This window comes from Apium graveolens, chromosome 1, assembly GCF_009905375.1.
Source record: "Apium graveolens cultivar Ventura chromosome 1, ASM990537v1, whole genome shotgun sequence".
Lineage (NCBI taxonomy): Eukaryota > Viridiplantae > Streptophyta > Magnoliopsida > Apiales > Apiaceae > Apium > Apium graveolens.
Genome location: NC_133647.1, coordinates 124558241 through 124584236, shown reverse-complemented (window position 1 = coordinate 124584236; position 25996 = coordinate 124558241). Strand labels below are relative to the sequence as shown.

At 34.8% G+C, this 25996-nt stretch overlaps 6 protein-coding genes across 7 annotated transcripts; 1 reads left to right on the top strand and 5 right to left on the bottom strand.

Moving 5' to 3' along the window:
* Positions 1-3306: 3306 nt before the first annotated feature.
* On the bottom strand, positions 3307-3684 carry LOC141706157 (14 kDa proline-rich protein DC2.15-like). The gene has a single exon (XM_074508978.1). The coding sequence runs from the start codon at positions 3682-3684 to the stop codon at positions 3307-3309; it is 378 nt and encodes a 125-aa protein (XP_074365079.1).
* Positions 3685-6916: 3232 nt separating this feature from the next.
* LOC141706154 (14 kDa proline-rich protein DC2.15-like) lies at positions 6917-7300 on the bottom strand. The gene has a single exon (XM_074508964.1). The coding sequence runs from the start codon at positions 7298-7300 to the stop codon at positions 6917-6919; it is 384 nt and encodes a 127-aa protein (XP_074365065.1).
* Positions 7301-9863: 2563 nt separating this feature from the next.
* On the bottom strand, positions 9864-10396 carry LOC141720679 (14 kDa proline-rich protein DC2.15-like). Its single transcript, XM_074523235.1, has one exon. It carries the CDS (start codon positions 10357-10359, stop codon positions 9973-9975), a length of 387 nt encoding a protein of 128 aa, XP_074379336.1. The 5' UTR covers positions 10360-10396; the 3' UTR covers positions 9864-9972.
* A 1469-nt stretch (positions 10397-11865) lies between these two features.
* Positions 11866-13820, bottom strand: LOC141666684 (14 kDa proline-rich protein DC2.15-like). The gene has a single exon (XM_074472832.1). It carries the CDS (start codon positions 12984-12986, stop codon positions 12609-12611), a length of 378 nt encoding a protein of 125 aa, XP_074328933.1. The 5' UTR covers positions 12987-13820; the 3' UTR covers positions 11866-12608.
* On the top strand, positions 13731-14172 carry LOC141666691 (14 kDa proline-rich protein DC2.15-like). The gene has a single exon (XM_074472840.1). It carries the CDS (start codon positions 13731-13733, stop codon positions 14097-14099), a length of 369 nt encoding a protein of 122 aa, XP_074328941.1. The 3' UTR covers positions 14100-14172.
* A 584-nt stretch (positions 14173-14756) lies between these two features.
* LOC141666671 (nuclear transcription factor Y subunit A-1-like) lies at positions 14757-20956 on the bottom strand. Of its 2 annotated transcripts, none has more exons than XM_074472814.1 (6): positions 20798-20956; positions 18701-18957; positions 17268-17362; positions 17060-17131; positions 16641-16802; positions 14757-15686 (listed from the first exon to the last, which is right to left on the bottom strand). In XM_074472814.1, exons 2-6 carry the CDS (start codon positions 18933-18935, stop codon positions 15420-15422), a joined length of 831 nt encoding a protein of 276 aa, XP_074328915.1. In that variant the 5' UTR covers positions 18936-18957; positions 20798-20956; the 3' UTR covers positions 14757-15419. The 2 variants fall into 2 exon arrangements, with proteins under 2 accessions (XP_074328915.1, XP_074328922.1); XM_074472821.1 differs by having other exon boundaries at positions 16641-16775.
* Positions 20957-25996: the final 5040 nt, after the last annotated feature.

The window sequence follows — 25996 nt, the reverse complement described above, 5'->3', positions numbered from 1 at the left end:
ATCACTATAAAAATAATAATAATAATGTGATACTATTATTTTTAATTTCGGACCGTACTTTCACGGGTTACCATCTAGTAGTTTTTAATCCTGAAAAGGAATATATGCTAAACTCTTGCATAGAGATAATTTTCTTGGTAAATCTAGCAATTGAAGGATTTCCACCATGTAGTTTCAGAGATGAGTGTGAATCATGTTCTCTTATCTTTCTTCATTTTCTGAAATATCTGAATAGCTTATGAAATCTATGCCAATACACAGATCCTTCTTGTTTTATCATACTGTGCTACTCTTTCTCACTCGTCCACAGGCACTCAATTGTAAGAAATTTAATTAGTTGCATACATTTACCTTCATTGGATCTCTGATTGTGATCATTTTATTTCACTATTATCTGTTAAAAACACTTCAAAGTTAGATAATGCAGTCTTTTCAATATTTTTAGTCTCGGTCCCGTGTTTCGCATGAGTTTTCAACTATCTATACTAATAAGCGAAATCATGTTTAGGTCCCAAATCTTGGTACTCACTAAATAATTATACAACTATTTTTAAAATTTTATGTAATAAAATCTCAACCGACAAAAAATAACTTTTACTCTCTATAAATTTTATTTTCCTTAAATTTATTTGTTGTTGAACATCCAAGCATCAGTTTACTTTAAAATAACCGTATTAGTAAGTTAACATGTTAGATTTATATAAGTAATAATTAGGTGCATGCATAACCAGAACTATACGGTGAAATTTTATAGTTACACTTAATTTCGATTTTTTTAACTACATATTTTAAAAACAATTTATATATTATATTTAGGTCTGTATTTTGCACGAATTATGAGTTTCAGTTTTATGCAAATAATAATATAATACTATTATTTTTAATTTTGGTCTCGTGCTTCGCACGGGTTACCAACTAGTATACATATATATATATATAACATGGTTAGTCCCTACACTTGGTATCAGAGCTTTCGGTTCAAGAGGACATGAGAAGGTGGTGTAACAGAGAATGACAAAATGTAGTTGAGTTAGTAAGCAACACAACAACCATGAAGGAAGTGGTTGTATGGTGCAGAGACAGAAATGGTGAAACTAGGGAAAAGATGATGAGTTTTATTGTTGTGCAGCGTTGGAATGATGGTTCATTGCTGGGCAACGAATATTTATAAGGCCATTCCACGAGGAAATATTGGTGGAGTAAAAGGCTGTGTCAAAAGGAATATGGGGTGCAGTATATGTGTGTGTACATGATGATGTGTATACACATATGTTGGACAGGTGGTTAATGGAGGATGAAGGGCTTTAACGGATGGGCAATATTACACCTAGTCTTCTGTGATTTGTGGTGAACGTAGTGTATTTTTAGATGATGGATCGATGTATATCTTTAAAGGGTGAAGAAGGTGTGAAGATTGAAAGCCATGCGAGCTTGTGAAGAAAAGCTATACGGGCTTAGCTAAACGGGCTGATAAAGAAGTTTGCCAGATGGGCACCGAAGATCTTGCCAGACGGGCACCGAATGTCATGCCATATGGGCAAAAATGAACTTGTCATACGGGCAAACAAAAGAGCCATACGGGCTATGTTGAAAGAGCCATACGGGCTCAATTGAAAGCCCGCCATACGGGCTGATGAACGAGATGCCAGGTGAGCAGTGGTGATAAGTTTAAGATTAAGGGGGTGATTGTTGGAATTAATCTTAAAATGGATTATTTAAGTTTTGAAGTATTGTAAATTTGGTTTTAGTCGTGCTAATTTGGTTTTAGTGATGTTAGTGTAAGTAGGAGTAGTTCACCAGAGTTGTAGCAGTAGTGGAGAATTTTAAGGAGTATAGCGGAGAAAGTTGAGTAGTTTACGTAGTCTGGAAGTTAATCACGTAGTTGTTATTTTATTGCCACCACTTTTGGTGTGAATTTGTATTTAAATTGCTGCATGTAATCATTTTGTATATATCAAAAGTTTTAGTTTTCTGCTGAAAATTTCATATGTTTAAACAGGTTATATACATATATATATATATGTATAACAGGGTTAATCCCTACAGTTAGAAGACTTCAAGCTAGAAAGCAGGGAGCCAGGGACAATTGGGTAACCCTCCATGACGCCGTATCCCCGTGTTGGATTCTTGGACATGCGTGTCCCGTATTTGACAGTCAACACACACGGTGATTCTTTCACAATCCTACTTTTAATTTTTTTGTTGTTCACCAATTATGGTCAAAATTTGTTTTAAGTAACTACTTTCACAAAATCAAGTATTCATGTCAGCAAGAATTTTTTTTTCGATGATCACGTTCATTTTTGTATAAATGAAAAGATTAAACTCATATGTTTGTGTGTTTGATGATCAAATTATGCATTTCATTTAGTTCGCATGCAGTTTTTGGTTTTATCAATTGGTTTCAGTTTGCGTAACAACAAATATATATGAAAATTTATATTTATACATGACGTGCCAAATCCGCGTGTTCTTGTACTACGCATCGGCACCCGTGTCCTTGCTTCGTAGAGTGCAACTGTGCAAGTCGGATGTTGACACCCTAAACACATCTTGATTTCTTTACCTTCCACATTATTGACATGGGAATGCGCATTTGCAGTCTCCGACCTTCTTGCTTCTTGATGGGAATTGAAATTGCAGTTAGAAGGCAATGAGTCAAATTTGAAATCTTTTACAATGACCATAGATCCAGGCTGCCTACTGCAACACTGAAGTTGAAAGTGTGTCTCATCCTATATTACTAGGACTCTTCATTTTACCTTCGAGTACCCGTGTCGGATACTCGACATTTGGACATGTACACTCGGACTCGGACACTTATTTTAAGCCAAAAACATGATATTTTACAAAATGTTGCCGAGTCTGATACTTCGGACACGTCTAGCCGAGTCTGAGTAAGATAGGTCTCATCTTTTCTTTACTTGCCCGTTTTGCATCAATTTTCTTTGGATATCAGTCCTTTACCTTTAAATACAGACTGGGATGACTTTACTAAACTCCAAGCATACTATAAAGGCTTTGGAAACAGAAAATGTTGAGAAAATGCAACAATCCGAGGACGACGCTATTACTTCTGCCATTAAAAGGCAGGAATAAGTGTAGTTATGGAGATATAGGAGACGACGAGACTGGCAACAATAGCATCAGCTGTAGCTAAAACATCCAGATGTAACTAAAGCAAAGAATAGACGGTAATTATAATGCATTACAAGCACCCAAACAATAACAGGAGATGGATGAGATATATCAATAGAAAACAAACAGGAAGAGTTGTTCACAAATCGCAGAAATCAAATGGATATCTTAGTAACACTCGAAACCAGATGGGACTTCCTTGCCGCAGTTATTAAGAACTAAGCTGAGTGCAATAGGAACATTTAAGTTAATTCCCAGAATGTTGGCTCTGATAGCAGTACAGAGACAAACTGCAGCTTCAAGATCGACAAGGCCTTGGATGAGACTGCAGCATGGCAGCGTTGGAGGGGAACCAACATCTACTTTAACCAAGTTAAGCACATTGGCACATACTCCTAACTTCAGTCCATCGCATTTACCTCTAGAATAGTAAGTCGGAGTTGTTGAATCGGATATATTAGGGGTAGGAATGGTGGCACTGACCAGGCTAACCAGAAGGTTGAGTGAGAGAAGAAGAGCAAGGGATGCAGTGTTCTTGCTTGCCATTTCGAAAAACCTTACTGTATGTTATATTGCCGTGAGAGATGAGTGTATGTTCTTTTGCTGATGGAGTCTGAGATTAACTTGAAACAAATATTTATAGGGTCTAAATGCAATTTGTTGATCTGGAAAATACTATAAACATATGGGATTAATTGTTAGTGCAGTCTGCAAAAAGGAAAGGTTAGCACGTCTTATGCATAGCAAGCATAACATTGTGATATCAAATCCTATGAAAAATAGTTTAAGAATCAGGAGGAACATGTGCATTTCAGTCAACATTGCATTGTATCATATCCTCCCACAGATATTTAGCCTATGAAATTATACACTTCCCAGTTCTAGAGATGAGCTGGCTATTATAATGATCCTAGCTCGGAAGCACGTCTTATGTATAGCATGCATGTGAATTATACAGAGCCGTAATAATCTGATTATCATCGAATCTTCTGATTGATTGTTTAAGAATCACAAGGGACGTATGCAATCACATATAGTTCTTCATCCAGAAACTTTAATATTTTATTGTGGTAGTTCCTACCAAAATAACGCCTTACTGCATAGTCACTGTCCTTTTGGAGGTTGATCAGATCTATGCGTTTTTTACTGCTGGCAGATACATTCCCCGCTCTGTTAGTAGCGTGCAAGTTATACGTTGACACCCTAAACGCATCTTCAATTCTGAACCTCCCACCATTTTTTACATAGGAATGTGCATTTGTGGTCTCTGGACTTCTTGATTCTTGATGAGATTGTCAGACATAATGTGAAAGAGAGCGATAAGTTACATATTGTTTTTCTACAATTTTTAACTGGGCAAAGATGAACACTTTCATTTGTGACAGCATCTGAGCTCCTCACCCTTCTAACCATACCATCACTCTTTAGTTTAGACATCAGATCTCTCACATTTCTATTACCAAGTCAGATGGTACATCTTGGCATAATGACATTCCATCGAAAACTAATATTTCTACTATCTGAGATTTGATCAGGAGGCCTGGTTCACCCTCCTCCATGGCTGAAGGCAGTGTGGCATCCGTAGATTATTCCAAAATGTGCTATCCATATTAGGTTAGCACTTAAAAATGGACTTCTAACAACGGACAGGATGATATCTTTTGGAACGACCACAGATCCAGGCTACCTAGTTTGCAACACTGAAGTTAACGGTGTCATCTTTTCTTTTACTTACCTGTCCATTGTTTGAAGTTAACAATGGACAGGTGAATTTAGGATGTCAGTCCTTTACCTTTTATTGCAAACTGGCATTGCACGGCCATGTTTATAGTGTGTAAATTGATGTTATTTTGATTGTAATTATTTTGATTGTAATTATCAACTATATATTCATGCTGTTTCATGATGGATCCATTAACTAAATATCTCTCTTTATGAAATTGAGATCGATATCTTACTTAACGTGTTTTTTCTCAAAATGAATTGAATATGCGGAAATGAAATCGAAATATACGATCAAAATATAATACAAATGAAAGCACAAATATCTCATGAAAATAATTACAACTCATAATAATGAAATATTGCGGAGTTAATTAAAGAGTTATTATAGTTGTTTACATGGTACAATTACTGATTAAAATATAATGAAGATGAGGTAATCTTACTTTCCATATTAGAAAATGTAATGATCGGATATGAAAGCCGACACATTAAATATAATATTGTAAAATTGACAATATAAATACATTTTCAATATACATCATTTTTTATGATAAATATATTAATAGATAGGCCAGTAATCAATTATAATGAAAATTGAAAAATGGACTAAATTGGTTGAACTACTGATTTACGGTTTATCAAAAATCGAGAATTTATCGAAATGCTAAATCGAAATAATATCGAACATATTTTTATATTCTTTTTAAAATATATAAGTAAAATAATTATATTTGAGATGTGTAAAATTGCATTTGTACATCCATACTAAGTTATAACATTATTTTGTGTGCATTATTTATTAAAATAATAAGAGTCTTAATCATCTTTACGCATCTATCTTCTTCTTTCCTTATCTTTTCAGTTTCTATTCGGCACCTGTCTGATTTCTTAATTTAAAATCGTCATTCTTCACCAACTCGATGCTGAGTATATTTCTTCTTCATTTTCTTCTCTTCATAATCTCAAATTGTGTGTTTGATTCGTAAAATTTTGACCGGAAAATTACCGATTTTGATCGAAAATGGCAAAAATGTTGTATGCTCCGATTTTGCTCTATAATATTGTTTGGTTGCCTTCTAGCAATTTATCGGCGAAATTGTCGATTTCTATAACAGTGCAGTAATCTTATAACTCTTTTACTTATACCTCCGAAAAAACTTTAAATTGGTTAATGTAAAAAAATGATTCACCTTATCATTGTAAAATATTAATATAACCGTAATGAACTTGATATTTTAATATTTTAATATTTTATTATATATATTCAAAATCTTCAAATCAATGTTAATTTATATTCGATTTGGTCATATAATAAGAATCTCAACTTTATTATAAACCCCATCATAACCCACTATTTTATCCATATACAAAGAAAATATCTATTTTATTTCTTGGATTTAATACTTGATACACTAACATTGTCATTTTCAGATTAGCTAACATATTAAATTTATTTGCTGAAAATAAATTTATTTTATATAAAGTCTTCAAAAAAATAAGAATTTAGTATATATAGAGGCAAATATTATTAAATTTTAGATATCTAATTATAGGTTGTTAATATTCAATTAAAAATGGTATCATGTATAAAATTAATAATACTAATGAGTTAGGTGTAATTAATATATGTTATTAAATATGACATTTATTTATATTTATTAATAAGGAGTAATAATGACCTAAGTGTAATTAATATATGGTATTAAATTTGTATTTATTATTGAGGGATAAATTAGTAATCTGTAATAAATTATCTTACCCAACCCCCTATTTCCTCTATTATATATATAATAAATAGATTGCATCTAACTAGCATTGAAAACATGATAAACTCATAAGCATAAAAGAACATATAGTATTCAAATTTCATTGAGAAAGGAAGTGCAGCTTAGTTACTAGATGTTTGATACTCAATTGTGATATTAATACTGATTGGAAGTGACTAAACCAAAGAATAAACAGTAATAACGCGTTACAAGCACCCAAACAACAAAAGGAAAGGAAAACAAACAGTAAAAGTTGTTTCACAAATAGCAGAAATCAAATGGATATCTTAGTAACACTCGAAACCAGATGGGACCTCCTTGCCGCAGTTATTAAGAACTAAGCTGAGTGCAATAGGAACATTTAAGTTAATTCCCAGAATGTTGGCTCTGATGGCAGTACACAGACAAACAGCAGCTTCAAGATCGACAAGGCCTTGGATGAGACTGCAGCAAGGCAGCGTTGGAGGGGAACCAACATCTACTTTAACCAAGTTAAGCACATTGGCACATACTCCTAACTTCAGTCCATCGCATTTACCTCTAGAATAGTAAGTCGAAGTTGTTGAACCGGGCACGTTTGGGGTATCAGGACTAGTGGCACTAATCAGGCTAAAGAACAAAAGGTTGAGTGAGAGAAGAAGAGCAAACGTAGCAGTGTTCTTTCTTGCCATTTCGAAAAACCTTACTGGTTCTTCTTTGATTAGGTTTTAGTAGTTATAAATGAGTTTATGTTCTTTTGTTGTGGAGTTTGTGATTAACTTGAAACACAAATTTATAGGGTTCGTAAATGCATAATTTTTTATATTATTTTTTGTAGATTTGAATAAACATATGGAATTAGCTATATGTGCAGTCTGCAAAAAGGAAAGGTTAGCACGTCTTACGCATAGCAAGCATAAACTGTGATATCAAATCCCAGGAAAAATAGTTTAAGAATCAGGAGGAACATGTGCATTTTAGTAAACATTGCATTAGATTATATCTTACTGCAGACACTTAGGCTAACAAATGATTATCCAGCAGATAAGTTACAGGGATAAGCTGACTATTTTGTGGCTGCCCATTTGGGAAATTTTAAAATAAGTAACTTATAACTTAAATCGAATAAGTGACCGATAAGTGATGAGTTACGGGGATAAGCTGGCTATTTTAATTATCCTAGCTCTGAAGCACGTCTTATGTATAGCATGCATGGGACGATTGAGTAGTAACATTATGATTATAATCAAATCTTTTGAATGATTGTTTAAGGATCGCGAGGGACTTGCAATCACGTATCTATACTCTTTATTAATAAACAAATCATATATAATTTGGTGCTTAAAATATCAAAATACCAAATTTTAAACTTTGTTTTTAACGCAAATCGACTATTTTATTTTTAGTTAGTGTTCATCCCATCATCTATTTATTTTATAAATTAAAAAAAAAATAAACGATCTGTAAATTATATTAAAAATTTATTAAATTACTTTAAATTAAGTATAATAACTTATATTTATTTTCAATTTTAGAAAAACTACAAACTACTAAGTAAATACCGACACAAATTGACTTATATTCACTGTAAATTTTATTTATTTATAAATTATATTAAAAATTTATTAAGTTACGTTAAATTAAGTAAAATAACATATATTTATTTTTATTTTGAAAAACTACTAACTACAAAGTAAACTATTAATACGAATTGACTTATATTCTATGTAAATTTTATTTTTTATAATATTATTTTAAAAATAATTAAGTAATAGCAAATGACTTTAGTAACATTTATTAACTTTTAAACTGAAAAGTATTGATTTAACGATTGTATTTGTTACTGTCCATTACAACGTTTATTTACTTTAAATTAAAAAAACATATTTTAACAGTCCAACTTTATGGGCTGTATTTAGATTATATTAAGTAATATTAAATTAAGTTTAATAACATCTATTTACTTTTAATTTGTAAATTAAACTTTATCGAAAATTAAGTAATATTAAATAAATTATATTGAAAAACCTAATTATAAGATAATTATCAAATTATATTCATATTAAATTATCTAAAGAACAAATATTTGGTTCAGAGATACAATTCTTTTCACAAAAATAAAACTAATATGTTAGATTTCTATATCAAGTAAAATAATGCAAAACTAGAATTATAGTGGAAAATTTCATAACTGATTCAATATTTTTAACCACATAACCATTTTTTGCAAGTACCAAATTAATATTTATATTAATATATTAATTTTAATTCGTGTTTCGTACAGATTATGAATAATTCTCTACAAATATTAATTCGATATTTTTAACCTCGGGCCCGTGTTTCGCACTAGTTATCAACTATCTATACCGTAAGAAAACTATCTTTAAGTCCTAAATCTTGGTACTCACTAGAAAATTATACAACTTTTTTTAAAATTTTATGTAATAAAATCTCAACTGACAATATTTCCCTTCAATTTTTATTTGTTGCTTAACATCCGAGCGTCGATTTACTTTAAAATAATCGTATTAATAAGTTAACACGTCAGATTTATATAAATATATAATTAGGTGCATACATAAGTAAAACTATACGGTTAAATTTTAGAGTTACACTTAACTTCAATTTTTTTAACTACATATTTTAACAGCATTTTATATATTATATTTAGATCTGTAAGAATAATGAGTTTGAATTTTATGCAAATAATAATGTGATAATATTATTTTTAATTTCGGAGGTTACCAACTAGTAGTTTTTAATCCTGAAAAGGAATATATGCTAAACTCTTGCATAGAGATAATTTTCTTGGTAAATCTAGCAATTGAAGGATTTCCACCATGTAGTTTCAGAGATGAGTGTGAATCATGTTCTCTTATCTTTCTTCATTTTCTGAAATATCTGAATAGCTTATGAAATCTATGCCAATACACAGATCCTTCTTGCTTTATCATACTGTGCTACTCTTTCTCACTCGTTCACAGGCACTCAATTGTAAGAAATTTAATTAGTTGCATACATTTACCTTCATTGGATCTTTGATTGTGATCATTTTATTTCACTATTATCTGTTAAAAACACTTCAAAGTTAGATAATGCAGTCTTTTCTTCAATCTGTTCACAATGAAAGCATTAAAAACACATAAGCGTAGAAGAACATATAGTTTTTGAAATTTCATTGAGAAAGGAAGTGCAACTACTAGATGTTAAATACTCAATTGTGGTTTTGTGACTAAACCAAAGAATAAACGGTAATAATAATGCATTACAAGCACCCGAACAATAACAGGAGATAGATGAGATACATCAACAGAAAACAAGCAGGAAAAGTTGTTTCACAAATCGCAGAAATCAAATGGATATCTTAGTAACACTCGAAACCAGATGGGACTTCCTTGCCGCAGTTATTAAGAACTAAGCTGAGTGCAATAGGAACATTCAAGTTAATTCCCAGAATATTGGCCCTGATAGCAGTACACAGACAAACTGCAGCTTCAAGATCGACAAGGCCTTGGATGAGACTGCAGCATGGCAGCGTTGGAGGAGAACCAACATCTACTTTAACCAAGTTAAGCACATTGGCACATACTCCTAACTTCAGTCCATCGCATTTACCTCTAGAATAGTAAGTCGAAGTTGTTGAACCAGAAGGTATATTAGGGGTATCAGGACTAGTGGCACTAATCAGGCTAAAGAACAAAAGGTTGAATGAGAGAAGAAGAGCAAATGAAGCAGTGTTATTGCTTGCCATTTCGAGAAACCTTGCTGTATGTTATATTGCTGTGAGAGATAATGTATGTTCTTTTGCTGATGGAGTCTGAGATTAACTTGAAACACATATTTATAGGGTTCCTAAAGGCAGAATTTTGTAAATTATTGTCTGCAGATCTGGAAAATACTATAAACATATCGGATTCGCTATATGTGCAGTCTACAAAGAGGAAAGGTTAGCACGTCTTATGCGTAGCAAAGCATAACATTGTGATATCAAATCCTAGGAAACATAGTTTAAGGATCAGGAGGAACATGTGCATTTCAGTAAACATTGCATTGTTAATAAATTATCAAGCATAATGATCCTAGGAATGAGGTCTAGGAATGAGCTGGCTATTTTAATGATCCTAGCTCCCAAGCACGTCTTATGGATAGCATGCATGTAAAGACCGAGCCGCAGTATAATGATTATAATCAAATCTTTTGAATGATTGTTTAAGAATCACAAGGGACGTGTGCAATCACATATAGTTTATAAATCCAGAAAATTTAATATTTTATCTGGCTACTGCATAGCAATTAGCCACTGCCCTTTTGGAGGTTGATGTTGATAAGATCTTATGCTTTTTTTATTGCTGGCAGATAGGAAGCTGAGAAGCAGGATACTTGGATAACCCGTCGTATCCCCGTGTCGGATTCTTGGAAACACATGTCCCCGTATCGGACACGGGGATTCCTTCACAATCATATTTCGAATTTTTTTCCCACCAATCATGGTCAAAAATTTGTTTTAACTAACTACTTTCACAAAATCGGGTGTATTCATTTCAGATTTTAAAGGATTGATAATAATCCATGAATTTTAAAAGATTTTCGTTGATTTTACTTGTTCGTGGATTTTGACGGAGTTGATAAAAAATCTTGCAGAGTCTTGCTAATTTTGTCAAGTTTTCCAGAAATCCTTCAAAATCTCATGTATTTTAAAGAGATTTCAAAAGATTAAAAATGAACTAGCAAATCCATCAAAATCCACCACTTTTTCAAATAAAAAAAATCCCCCGACTTTTGAATACCATCAGATTTTGATGGATTTTTAAAAATCCAAATTGAATACCGCTAGATTTCAGTAGACTTTTTAAAATCTAAATTCAATACACTCAGATTTTAATGTCTATAAGGAAATAGAAAAGTATTGACGATCATGTTCATTTTTGCATTAATGAAAAGCTAAACCCATATGTTCGTGTTTTTGATGAAAAAAATTATGCATCTCATTCATTTTGCATACAATTTTTTGTTCTATCAATCATGAACAAATCCGCGTGTTCCAGTACTACGCACCTGCATTTTCTTGCTTCTTAGAGTGCAAGGATCATATGTGCTTAATTGTGGTCTCCGACCTTCTTGCTTCATGATGAGAATTTTGATTGCAGTTTGAAGGCGATGACTCAAATTCTGACTTATAAGATATAATCATACATAGAGCAATAGCTTTGTAAGACTAATGTAAAAGAGAGTGATAAATTACATATTATCCATCTACACTTTTACACTGAGCAAAGATTTAACACTTTCATTAGCGACAGCATCTGAGCTCCTCGCCCTTCTAACCATTTCCTCGCAAACTAATATTTCTACTATCTCGGATTCTATCAGGAGGCACGCGAACCCTCCTCCATGGCTGAAGGTAGTGTGGCATCCGCATTGTATTCAAGCTAAGACATCCAGATGTAACAAGGGCTCGGCCTAGATAGACTTTGGATGGCTTCCTCCAGTAAGCCTCGTCTTACATTCTTTGGCACAATAAGGGCTTTGGAAACAGAAAATGTAGAGGAAAAACAACAATTCTAAGACACAGCTATTACTTCTGCCATAAAAAGGGCAGGAAGAAGTGTAGTTACGGAGAAATAATAGATAATACTGGCAACAATACTGCAGCTGCAGACTGCAGTAGCAGTATTCAAGCTAAGACATCCAGATGTAACAAGGGTGCTTAATAAAACTCAATTGTGATATTTAAAACTCAGAAAGGAAGTGCAGCTTGGTTACTAGATGTTTAAAACTCAACTGTGATATTAATACTGATTGCAAGTGACCAAACCAAAGAATAAACTGTAATAATGCATTACAAGAACCTGAACAATACATAGAAGGAAATGGCTGAGATACATTAATAGAAAAACAAACAGAGGAAAAGTTATTACACAAATCTTAGAAATCAAATGATTAGTTGAAGAATTATAAAAAATATGCATCCAATTGACCAAGGACCGCGAAATGGATGTCTTAGTAACATTCAAAACCAGATGGGACTTCCTTGCCGCAGTTATTCAGTACTAAGCTGAGTGCAATAGGAACATTTAAGTTAATTCCCAGAATATTGGCTCTGATAGCAGTACACAGACAAACAGCAGCTTCAAGATCGACAAGGCCTTGGATGAGACTGCAGCAAGGCAGCGTTGGAGGGGAACCAACATCTACTTTAACCAAGTTAAGCACATTGGCACATACTCCTAACTTCAGTCCATCGCATTTACCTCTAGAATAGTATGTCGAAGTTGTTGAAGCGGGTATATTAGGGGTTGGAATAGTGGCACTGACCAGGCTAAACAGAAGGTTGAGTGAGAGAAGAAGAGCAGACAAAGCAGTGTTCTTGCTTTCCATTTCGACAAAACCTTGCTGTTATTTCTTTGATAAGCTTGTGGTAGTTATAAATGAGTGTGTGCTCTTTTGCTGATGGAGTTTTGGTTAACTTGAAACACATATTTATAGGGTTCCTATATGCAGAATCTTGTAAATTATTGTCTGCAGATCTGGAAAATACTATAAACATATCGGATTCGCTATATGTGCAGTCTACAAAGAGGAAAGGTTAGCACGTCTTATGCGTAAGAAAGCATAACATTGTGATATCAAATCTCAGGAAAAATAGTTTAACAATCAGGAGGAACATGTGCATTTCAGTAAACACTGCACTATATTATATCTTCACACAGACACTTGGCCTAATCAATTATCTATCAGAATGACCACATCACTATAGAAATAGGCTATGTAATTATCAAAAGGGAAAGTCTATGGAGTTCTAGGGATGCATGAGCTGGCTATTTTAATTATCCCAGCTCTGAAGCACGTCTTATTATGCATAGCATGCATATAAAGAACGAGCCGTAGTATACAGATTATCATCAAATCTTTTGAATGATTGTTTAAGGATCACGAGGGACGTGTGCAAACATATAGTTTTCAATCTGGAAAAGGATAATCTTAAAAAAAAGTTCTGCTTTGCAAAAATCCTATAAGTATGTGTTTCAAGTTGTCTAGTCCATCATCAACTATCAAACTCCTCTATCACAACATTAGAACTACCAGAAGCTAATTAAAGAAATACTAACAAGGTTTTTCGAGATGGAATCCAAGAACACTGCTTCGTTTGCCCTTGTTCTCTCGCTCAACCTTTTGTTCTTTAGCCTGGTCAGTGCCACTAGCCCTGATACTCCAAATATACCAACTTACTATCCTACAGGTAAATGTGAGGGATTGAAGTTAGGAGTATGTGCCAATGTGCTTAACTTGGTTGATGTCGTCGTAGGATCCCCTCCAACGCTACCTTGCTGCAGTCTCATCCAAGGCCTTGTCGATCTTGAAGCTGCAGTTTGTCTATGTACTGCCATCAGAGCTAACATCCTGGGAATCAACTTAAATGTCCCTGTTTCACTAAGTTTGGTTCTCAATAACTGCGGCAAGAAAGTCCCAACTGGTTTCGAGTGTTACTAAGATATCCATTTGACAGTCTCTGTAATAGATTGTCGTTTATTTTCTTGTTCAATTCATATGAATATAATCAATGATAATTGTCTGATGATGTAATTTATCAAAATATTAGAAGAATGTGCTTCACACAGTAGGCAAGTGTCTACTTGCTATTTGCTAAACACGAGTTCGAACGCCTAAAACTTTCTTTGCTAACAAACGGCAGTAAGGTTGCATATACCTGAACTTTTTCTATGCTTACTGACAAGTCGGGGACAACGGTCAATATGGTAGAGCTAGAGCTAAAGCAAATGATCGGTTCAAATTTAGACGAAGACACGATACTTAGGGTGTGTACATCTCTTCTATATATATGTACTTACAATAGTAATAAAAGAAATTATCCGAAAATTATATCTCAAGCCCCTGAAATATCACCAAGATGTGAAAAATGTAGGTTAACCACGCTGCAACTAGGCTGTTCTATACCATCACTACATGGGGTCTCGGTTAATCTGTGTCGGATGAATGACCTAACAGGATCTTATTTATCTTACATATTTATATCAATTTCGAGAGAAACCGAATTTTTAAATAACATGTTGCTATGCACTGTCAGTTGCTACGTACAATACAGTTAATATTCTTAACTATTAAAGAAAATTAATAACATACTATATATTTAGCAAAACAATTATTTAACATCAAATGCAAATATATTACAAGCTGAGGTTGAGGTTCGGGTGAATGGCCTCAGAGAACCCCCTAGTTCCGTCTCCAATTACAAACACAAGAAATCCAAGTTTCTTGGTCAACATGAGTTAAAAGACGAGATTGAATATTCTTGCATAAACCATAATACAACTGCAAAAATATCAAACCTAGGAAGATAAGTTTATATGATGAAATGCATTCTGATCCAGCCTGTTGGGTTACTTGGGTATCACGGGAAATTTTAGGGTTTTAACACCAAAATCTAATAGGTCTGTAGACAAGTACCGAGTCTATAGGAGGATCCTAGACACTTAAAAACTTACCACAATATTTTCCTAATTCTGTCATAATTTGTATAAATTAAAAACAAAGCGCAATCTCTATCTTGTGAGAAGCAGAAAAGTTCATCAAACCCAAAACTTTTTGACTCCTTCCTTACCAGGAAAAAGAAAACAAACTTAAAGCCAAGAATGATTTGCCAGCTGACTTCGACAGCCAAAATAACCGACCAGTTGACAGAAGTAAAACTTGTGAACAATTTTAATCATTTGAGGTGGTAGTTCCTACCAAAATATGGCCTTACTGCATAGCCACGATACTTTTTGGAGTTTGATCAAATCTTATGCATATTCATTGCTGGCAGACATAGGAGTGCGCTTTTGTAGTATCCAACCCTCTTGCTTCTTGATGGGAATTCATATTGCACTTCGAAGGCAACGGTTCAGATCCGGACGAATATGCAGATTGAGCAGGCACGGATGAGGTAACATCATCCCTTTCATACTCAGTTGGCTGTGGGTTCTCTGAAGCATCAACATCAGACTTCTTCGCAAAACGGCCTCCAGAAGCTCTTGCCCTTCTAATAGCATGCCGATGCCGAGATTCATGAAGATATGGCTGCATAACACGAGACAGGGAGAATATTTAAGTTTTAAAAGAGAAACAGTAATCTAATATACACAGATTTCACAAGTAATTTTTTAGTGATAACAGGATAGCTCTTAGTTCAATGAGAGTCAAGACACTAAAACAAAAATTAACTTTTCCTATACTCATCTATCATTAACTAACTGTTTGTTCCTTTGATTTACATTGAATTGACTGATTTAAGGAAGGAAAAACATTTCATCCACTGGGGGCTACATATGGGGAAAAAAATGGTGCAAATTTTTTTCTAAACAAATCGAATATAGAATTAATGACTTTCGAGGTGACATTTTTAAACCTTGCAATTGTATCGTGAACATCAATCCAAGTTTTTACATCTTTTTTATGTAGGCAATCAAAAAGATAATTCATCAACTCATCCCCAAGCAGGTTGCATAATTTAGTTTTGACATGATACAGGCCTGTTCATTTCTTAAATCTCTCGTTATACTTGTATACAAAGTAAAATGGAACGGGATTAGAAACAAAATAAAATTAAAGATTAGTAGGAAAGAACTAAACTAAAAGTACATACAACTCAGAATCAAATAATAAGGATAGAACTAAAAGTGCAAAATGAATGAAATTAAAAATATATTAGAATTAGAATGGAACAGTAAGTAAAACATGATTAGGGGTAGAACATATTAGTTTGCAAATTTATTTACAGTTGTATTTTGTAATTTTTTTCAGACTTTTTTGGATTTCTAATTTATATCTAATTTATTTTTATGTAAAAAAAATCCGTGTGGAGATCAAATATTTTCGACAAAATTTGTTTTAATTTTTTATGTTTAAGATCTCGCTGGAATCTATAACCCCCACTTGTCCTATAGGGCACATTTTAATGATATGATATATCATAAATATGTTATTTTCTTAAAAAAGAATCTTCACCAAGTTTAAAAATTCCAGAGAACTAACCTTTCGATCTTTTATCAACTTCCTTTTGAGTTCTGCCTTTGCACGGGATTCTCTGCGCCGTAAAATTGCACGGTACTGCTTGGCATTCACATAAACAGGCTCTTGTGTCATATCAATGGGCAAAGGCATTCTGGCCTGTGTATCGAGCAGATGAGAATGACCCTGGAAAAAGTATTTTTCACACAATACATAAAGAAACATAATCACACAGTATATATGATCATATGGTGTAATCTACATCAAATAAAGAAATATATTTGCAAAAACAATTAAACCGCATCATGTTCATTAATCATGACCATTTCCTTTTCTCTGGACCACAACTCAGCATAAATATATCTGAAGCGGGAGAAATTATTAAGCCAAAAAAAACAAAGTAATGTCATGTGATAGAAGTTCAAGTAGATAATAAGCCATACCAGAGGTTGACCATATGCCGCCATCATTCCTCTATAATAGTATGGATCATAATATGCATTCGGATCATAAGCCTATAAAAACAAAGATTTAATATAACTATTAGTAAAATAATGAAAGTTTTTCTCATCTGACACGTAAAAAAGTATCAATATAAATCATTAATTGATCAATAAACTTGAGATTATGTTTTGCGATAAGTGTACATACTACTGAATGACCAACAAGTTCAGTTTGTGGAGCCTGAGGTGGGTTTCCATCATTCCCAGGAGGCAGATTTGTTGCAACATGCTGGTTCTGATGTTCTTGAGACAAAAATCCAGATTGAAAATTCTCATAAGAATTAATATACATCATAAGAAGAATTTTAAAGGCAATAGTGGCTCGCAGATGATCTAGGAAAATAACAAAATACATGGAAACTAATAAATGAACTCAAAATTTGTAAATGTATCCCAACAACTTTTTGTTCTGCAATAGCAATACTAACCATGAAGTTAAAATGTCATTACAGATTCTTTATATGAAAGAACAAAAAAGTTCTATAATCAGACTTACGAAGTTCAGCTAGGCCTAGTATAGTGTGACTAAAGAAAACCAGATATCAAAACTTAAACCAAAAATTATGAACAAAAGATTGCTTAGTCCATGAGCTTAGACCTACTTCATTTATTTTGGTTACTTGCACGTTGCATCTGAAATACTAGGTTCTGTAGCGTTACAGAATTTGTTTAGTCCAAAGCTCAATAAATCTAGATTAGATCAATTTGATTAGCAATTAAATAGAGAAGCAAGTATAGTGAGAACATTCCAATTTTGCCAAGCCACTACAATGATCCAAACGAGAAACAAAAAATAATATTCCGCACTCAAACAGATACATCCATTTCTTAAAGATGACATGACGAGGAACGAGAATAAAGAATTAATATATATATATATGTTATTAATTAGTTTATATTTATTTAGTGTAAAGATAAATAATGTATTTATCTATAAGTTTTTATTGTGGGGCTAGGAGTATATTAATTAAGTAATTTATTTATAATAAAGTCCAATTGTTTATGGGCCTAAGGGCCTTAGTCCATTAGGCTATTTTAGTAGGGTTTCTATTCCTTATATAAGCATTGTAATCCCCCACATATTACTTAGCTTTGATTATACACTTTCTTAGGAATAATATTGATTAATTATTCTTGGAAATCATATAATTCATCACTTAAGACCTTATTATCATTTTTGCTTAATAAATCTTTTCTTCTACGATCTTGTCCTGCATCATGACAGGTCTTGAGGTGATCCTCCGATGGAGAACAACTCAAGGATAAGTCCATTCTAATTCGTAGCTAGTTCATCTTATAGCTATTAGTGTACTTTTTACTTATCTACTTTACCTCACAACTTACCAACTACCATATGAACAGCATTTGTTAAAACTATCAATTCAAATTTATACCCCCAAACCTCCAGAAGATAAGAGATTTACAGAATTTAGACAGACTTCTTCGAAGCCTTACAAGAAAATGTAATGCAAAGAAACCCAAAAACATTTTCCTAAAACCATCATTATACTATTTTTAACTTGTTCAAGGAAAGTGATATGTACTTGTGTCAGTAACCACTTGCAATAACTCAAAACATACCAGAAGGCACTGTTCCAGTATTCTGTGACTCACTGGATCCATCATCTTCATTTTCACTACCATTAGCATGTGACATACCATCTGCTGACTGTGAAGATGTATGGGATGCATTCCCTTGCAGTCCATCGGGATTGGTTGAATTGTTATGCCACCATGGTTCTGAAAATATTGTGGGTTGTGGAACTTTATATGAATCATATTCCATTTGATTTCCAGGTCTAGAATTCGAGTGCATCGTATATAGGTCCGCCACAAGACTGGGAAAATGTAACATATTGTGGTTATGACATAGCTTTAATCAAGAACAATGGACACTGCATACAATGCGGCTGAAACAGTTGAAATGTTCATTGGGAATGAACTTATCATACACCAGCGAGTATACATGAGCCGACTCGGATTCTAGGAGTTGACTATAAATTATAATGCACCATAGAGTGTAGAGATGATTTTTATATCAAGATAAAGCAAAACTAGTTAACTGAAGTTCATTCGAATAAAAAAAATTGAACAGCACACAGAAAGACAAGGTATCTTATTTTTAGGCCGCTAGCCTAAATGATTTATGTGAGGAAGCTAGTTTAAAGTTACAGCTTAGTGTAGGAGATTTTGGCTGATTTCCAACTGAAGAAGGCACGTAACTAATGTATAGACTTCTTTCCCTATCCAAAGAAGTTATTTCAAAATACAACTCACAATGAAATAAATGGAAATAGCACAATACTTTAATACTGACTATCCTTAATATCCAACACACTAGAACATTCTTTATACACGCTTATATTCTCAGCTAGACGTATCATTAATTGCAAAAATAATAATCAATCTATTGAACGAGCCAGTAACAAAAGGCAGAATATAAATAATTAGAACCCAATTAATCCCAAAAAAAGGACAAAAGTAATAAAAAAAGCTTTTCTTCTACAAAGTGCTCCTACACTGGTTAATTGAATTTAAGAATTTTGTAAATAGGTGAATGCGGGGAAATTTTTCAATACAAAAACAAGTCCCCGCAAGGCAGAATGGCATTTCTTCAATTTAAAGTCTTACCTTATTATACTCCCGCTGCTCTATTTTTACACCTCTCATCTCATTATCAGACTCCGACTGAATTCCGGGAACATATCCCGTTTTCTATTGTTTTTAAAGAGCTCAATCCGGGAGAGGTATGTAATACTCGACCCAAGGTTATGAAAGAAAACAGATTAACAGGAGAAAAATAACTAAGAAAAGTGATACGCCACAGCCAAGAGGTCTGAGACGTGAACATGACCTCTTCTCCTTTTCTAATCGCAAGGTAAATTTTACAATTTCATACAAATTTACGACTAGATTATTAGCCCTTCTACATATCCATCAACTTAGTACCTTTTTTTGTGTTTAACATAAAGTCCTTACATTCTATGATTTATAGCTAAACCCTACTAACGAATAAAACCCATAACTATATATCTTTCTTAATAATAAAGGCCTCGTTAAATTGAAACAAATGACGCAATTATAGAAGTATCTAAACTCATTAAATTTCGTGTTTTAGCATCTTCATAACAAAACAAATACCACCTATGTCATAAGATCAAATCTTCAACGAAACATCCGAATACGATCGAATAACGACAAAAATCTAACCTCAATTGTTATTCAACAGATATAAACAGACTAAAAGTAAACCAAGGAAACAACAAACAACAATAAAAACCCTATGAATTATCGCAAAACCTCACCAACCAATTAAAACCGTAAACTATATATCATTCCAAATAAATGCCTCGTAGTATCAAAACAAATGACGCCATTATAAAAGCATCCAAACTCATTAATTTTGTGTTCTAGCATCATCTTAATAACGAAACAAATACGAAATATCAGCTACGCCAAAGATCAAATCTTCGACGAACACAAACACGATCGCGTAAAATCTGAGCTCAATTTCAATTCTACAGATATAAATAGACTAGAATTATTACCAAATTGAATTAAGGAACAAAGCTTGAAAATTTAAATTACGAATTGAGGAAGATATGAGGATGATATGAATTGAGCAGAATTGAAGTAATAAATAAAAATGAAATTGAATAAAGATGAAAAATGAATTACCTGAGTGAAACCCTAGAAATTGATTTGGGGGCGAATGAGAATGAGAGGTCCTAATTTATAAGTTTCCCTCTCCGGGGACACGTTATGGTATCCACTTCTTCAACGACTCTCAACTCTCTGTCCTATTCATACAAATTCACAATTCGGTTACATCCAACCCGACACCAATCCGATCCGAACCGAAATTATAATTATATAATTTCCTATTTATTTATAAATTTATTTATTTATTTATCATCACATATTAGAAACTAAACAATATTTATTTACTTTTTTTGAAGAACCAATATTTATTATTGATACTAGCTCTAAGTAATTTTTAAAAATATTTACAATTTTTAAAAATGTTAAAATTTGTTAATATTCTTAATTCAAACTATGTAATTCTATCAGTTTTTATTTATAATTTATTTATTAAAGTGTATTTTTTATATTAAATGCAAATATTCTTATTTATATATAATGGTTTTTTTGTAATACTTTATTGTACCATCTAAATCAAATCAAATCAAATTAAACAAAATATTATATATAGCGTTTAAAAAATGGAGAGTAAAATGTAAGGGTATTATGTCCATACTCCGATGAAGACTTTTTTCGGGGAAATTCACAACTTAGCGCAATACAAATCTAGTGAACGATAGTGTTGGGCCTGAAAATAAATAAGGAGAAAGAAGTACTATAGATACGGACTTTAATATATAATCTTGTAATAGGAGGCCTAATAGGGGCCCAATTGTAAAGAGAAAAGCCCATTAAGGGTTCCCTATAAATAGAGACTAGTTGTTCTACATAAAGGGGGTTGGAAAATATTATCAATTAAGAGAGTTGTTCCTCATTTAAATATGATTCAATATTAGGATCATCATTTGACGCTAGAAAGAACTCTGAAATTTGATACTCCAACATGATAATTGAGGAAGAAGATCCAAAGAAATGCAGAAACACGACAGAAATTCAAACTGTCCAAAAATCAGAGCAAATCAATCCAGCAGGAAAAGAAAATGAGCCATCGACCCTCAGGCCAAGAAGGCTGTTTCCGGTGGAGGATGATCCCCCACCTGAAGGTTCTCAGATGCAGAAACCAACTGTTAAGCGCAAAAGGAGGATCATTAAAGACACCCGTTCCCGTGTCTTAACAGAGAAAGGAAAGCAAGTACTCTCCAGTGATGCTAGGTTTCATTTGCAGAAATTGAGACATAAAAAACTTTTACGGGAGCAGGAAATAGAAGGCACGGAAGGTTCAGATGAAGAGCTTAAGTTGTTGGAAGCTGAAACTAAAAGACTAGAAGCAAAGTTAGAGAAAATAAAAGAAATCCATCGTTTACAACAGGAGTTGAAGCAGGCATCAATTAAAGAAGGGGGTGATGAAGAGATGGGATATGTAGAGCTGTCAGAGGACGACGAAGATTACTACTATGATGAGGAGGAAGTATCCACAGAATCTATATATTCCAGGCCTCGACGCCCAAAGACAGTTTCCTCAGGCGGTACTCCACAAGGGTCGATGTCGACCGACTCGATATCACAAGAGGAGTTCCTTAAGATGCAGGAAGATATGGCTCAACTTCGTGACCTAGTAAAAACGCAATCGAGATTTGAAGCCCCGGTGGAAAGCCCCTTATCTCGAAGCATCGAAAAAGCTAAGATAGATAGGACTTTAAAAACCACGGCGCTCGACCAATTCGATGGATCAACAGACCCATCAGGCTTTCTCAATACTTTCGACAGTCGAATGGCATTATACGGACACTCAGAAGTCGCCTGTTGCCAATTTTTCTCCACATATCTTCAAGGAACAGCCTTACGTTGGTATAACAATCTCCCATCTAGGTCAATTGACTCCTGGACTACATTAAAGACAAAATTTCAGATGAGGTTTTCAAGCAACTACAAAGGGGGCAAGATCACAGCATCTTTGATTACGATGCGTCAAAGACCTAGCGAATCCTTGAGAAGCTATTTAGGACGCTTCCGTCAAGCTATATCTGAAATAACAGACCTGGAGGAACCTTTGGCAGTAAACTACTTAGCAGCAGGCATCGATGGAAGCAGACATGGTATTCTGCTAGAAGAACTCATAGAGAAACATCCTCAACATCTCCACGCGGCTTTCCAGATTGTCGAGCATAGGATGACGCTCCAAGAAGCGGTGGGAAGCATAAGATCTCCTCGGCGCTCTAGCTACAAGTACGATAGAACAAGAACTCAAAGCCCTCGGACTCCGAGGTCTCGAAGATATGACTCCAAATCTCCTCGACGTTCATCGCCGAGGAGGGATACTGGAAAAGAGAAATATCAAAGTCCGAAGGATCGAGAATACCCGTGACAGCCCGTATCAGATAGAAGATGGCAGTCCCGTGATAAAAAAGACAAAGAGTTTACTAGGCTTACAGTCGATAAAGTAACAATTTTGGCAATTCTAAAAACAGAGCCTGACTTTCGACCCCCGAGGCCGATGAAGCCGGGTCGTCCTTCAAGTTCTCGGTATTGTGACTACCACGAAGATACGGGACACACCACAGAACAATGCTATCAGTTAAGCAATCTCATCGAGTCCAAAATCAGAAGAGGTGATTTCATCCATTACATCGAAGGACAGGGCCAAAATCAACAAAGACAAGACGACAGAGTAGTCTATGTGATCTTCGGTGGTTACGCCGCCGGAGGTATGTCAAACAATTCTCGTAAGTCCTATGCCCGAGAGGTGTGTAGTGTCAACCCTTCATATCCCAAGAGATGTAAGCCATCTCCATCTCTTGTAATATCCTTCTCAGGTTGAAGATTATTCTCCAAATATCATAAGAGGACATCAAGATGCACTGGTTATTACAGCAAAAATTGGCACCAATACAGTAAAAAAAATCCTTGTAGATAATGTAGCTGTCGACATTCTGTATCATCACGCCTTGGCGTGAATGGATACAGGGGAACGGAAATTAGAAAATACCCATTCGCCTCTCTATGGCTTCACGGGTAATGAGGTAAAGGTGGTCGGAACAATTGATCTCCCGGTCCTTTTCGGCATAATGCCTTGTCAAGTATGGAAGATAGTTAAATTTCATGTAATCAGTGCAAACTCAAGTCACAATGCCATCCTAGGTCGAACGACCATTTCGGCACTGGAAGCCATCACGTTAATACCCCATCTGAAGATGAAATTCACAACTGAGTTTGGAGTAGGGGAGATGTGTGGTGACCAAGCGGTCTCGAGACAATGCTACTTTACCACCGTGGTACCCAAAAAGCAAGATTGTGATTCTCAAACGATCAACGAGGTTGTCCAGATAGACCCGGGTAACATCATCGATATCCCGAGGGAGCCCTCGTTTTCCCCCGTCGGTGAGACTGTCGAGGTGCCGATAGTGGAAGGTTCGCCGGATAAAACAGTAAAAGTGGGAAAAGATCTAGACTTTGAGACACAAGATGAATTAACAAGGTTGCTTCGGGAATTTGCAGATATTTTCGCATGGTCGCCTTCTGACATGCCGGGAATTCCCGTTGATGTAGCGAGGCACTCTCTACATGTCGACCGCCTGAAAAACCCAGTCAAACAAAAGAGGCGCACGTTCTCAGAAGAAAAATGACGAGCTATAGAGGAGGAGCTCGATCGACTCTTACTTGCCCATTTCATCGAGCCAGTAAAATTCCCGACATGGATTGCTAATGTCGTTCTTGTGAAAAAAGTAATGGGAAATGGCGAATGTGTGTTGATTATTCAGACCTTAACAGAGCATGTCCGAGGGATTATTATCCTTTGCCAAATATAGATCAACTTATCGACGCTACGGCGGGTCATGAATTGTTATCTTTCATGGACGTGTTCTCAGGGTATAATCAAATCAGGATGGATGATCAAGACTGGGAGCAAACGGCGTTTATCACACATCGCGGGGTCTTTGCTACTGAAACATGCCTTTCGGTTTAATTAATGTTGGTGCAATATTTCAGCGTATGATGGATGAAATATTCAAGAAGCAATTGGGACGGAATCTTGAGGTGTATGTTGATGATATGATAACCAAATCAAGATCCTCAAATAATCATTGCAGCGACCTTCGAGAGACTTTTGAAAATGTCAGGCGCAATAACATGAGGTTGAACACGTTAAAGTGCTCTTTTGGCTTAACATCTGGGAAATTCCTAGGATTTCTCGTTTCCCAACGAGGAATAAGAGCTGACCCCTCACAGATAAAAGCCATATCTGAAATGAAAGACCCGTCGACCATCAAAGAGGTTCAACGTCTTACTGGTTGCATAGCGGCCCTTCGACGCTTCATACCACAAGCCTCCAAAAAATGTAGTCCCTTTTTTAAGGTGATCAAAGAAGCATCAAGGAACAAAAAATTGATATGGGACGATCAATGTAAAGAAAGCTTTGAAGTTATAAAAGCATTCTTGACAAGCCCCCCAGTTTTAGCAAGAGCATTGCCTCGTGAAACTTTGAAAGTATACATCTCGGCCTCCGATGGGTCAGTAGCCTCTGTGTTGGTCAAAGACGTTGAAGGGCGAGAAGCCCCAGTTTACTACGTCAGTCATACACTGAAAGACGCCGAAACTCGTTATCCACATGTGGAAAAATTAGTTTATGCTCTCGTGGTAGCAAGCAGAAAGCTTCGCTATTATTTTCAAGGCCGTCTGATAAATGTCATGACTGACCAGCCCCTGAAGCGTATCTTGCACAAGCCCGACATGATAGGGCGTCTCGCCGCCTGGACGGTCGAGCTTAGCCAATTCCACATCGAGTATCTACCACGGAATGCAGTAAAGTCTCAAGTCTTATCAGACTTTATTGTAGAATGCAAATTTGATAGTCATGTACTCGAAGAAACATTATTTCCACAACAGGCATGGTTTCTTTACGTCGACGAATCATCAACATCATCGTCAGGGGGTGCAGGGGTCATTTTAATCAGTCCAGAGGGATTCAAAATACAACAGGCCTTAAAATTCTCATTTCCAGTAACAAATAATGTAGCTGAGTATGAGGCTTTGTTAGCAGGTCTTCGCCTAGCAATTGAGCTACAGGTAAAGGTTTTGGAAATATTTGGGGATTCACAGCTTGTAGCAAAACATATACAGGGAGAGCTCAAAGCGCACGATGCTCGAATGTCAACATATTTGAACTGGCCATGTCTTTGTTGGAGAAAGTCCAGTCATGGACAATTAAAAATATATGCAGGGGAGATAACCAATGGG

What these genes read in the sequence shown, in the direction of transcription:
- LOC141706154 (XM_074508964.1), bottom strand. Translation starts at nt 7,300, where the DNA reads ATGGCAAGAAAGAACACTGCTACGTTTGCTCTTCTTCTCTCACTCAAC.
- LOC141720679 (XM_074523235.1), bottom strand. Translation starts at nt 10,359, where the DNA reads ATGGCAAGCAATAACACTGCTTCATTTGCTCTTCTTCTCTCATTCAAC.
- LOC141666671 (XM_074472814.1), bottom strand. Translation starts at nt 18,935, where the DNA reads ATGCACTCGAATTCTAGACCTGGAAATCAAATGGAATATGATTCATAT. An exon ending in CGGCATATGGTCAACCTCTG is followed by an intron (nt 16,803 to 17,059) that starts GTATGGCTTATT and finishes TACTTTTTCCAG; the next exon opens with GGTCATTCTCATCTGCTCGA. An exon ending in AGTTGATAAAAGATCGAAAG is followed by an intron (nt 15,687 to 16,640) that starts GTTAGTTCTCTG and finishes CGTGTTATGCAG; the next exon opens with CCATATCTTCATGAATCTCG.
- LOC141666684 (XM_074472832.1), bottom strand. Translation starts at nt 12,986, where the DNA reads ATGGAAAGCAAGAACACTGCTTTGTCTGCTCTTCTTCTCTCACTCAAC.
- LOC141666691 (XM_074472840.1), top strand. Translation starts at nt 13,731, where the DNA reads ATGGAATCCAAGAACACTGCTTCGTTTGCCCTTGTTCTCTCGCTCAAC.
- LOC141706157 (XM_074508978.1), bottom strand. Translation starts at nt 3,684, where the DNA reads ATGGCAAGCAAGAACACTGCATCCCTTGCTCTTCTTCTCTCACTCAAC.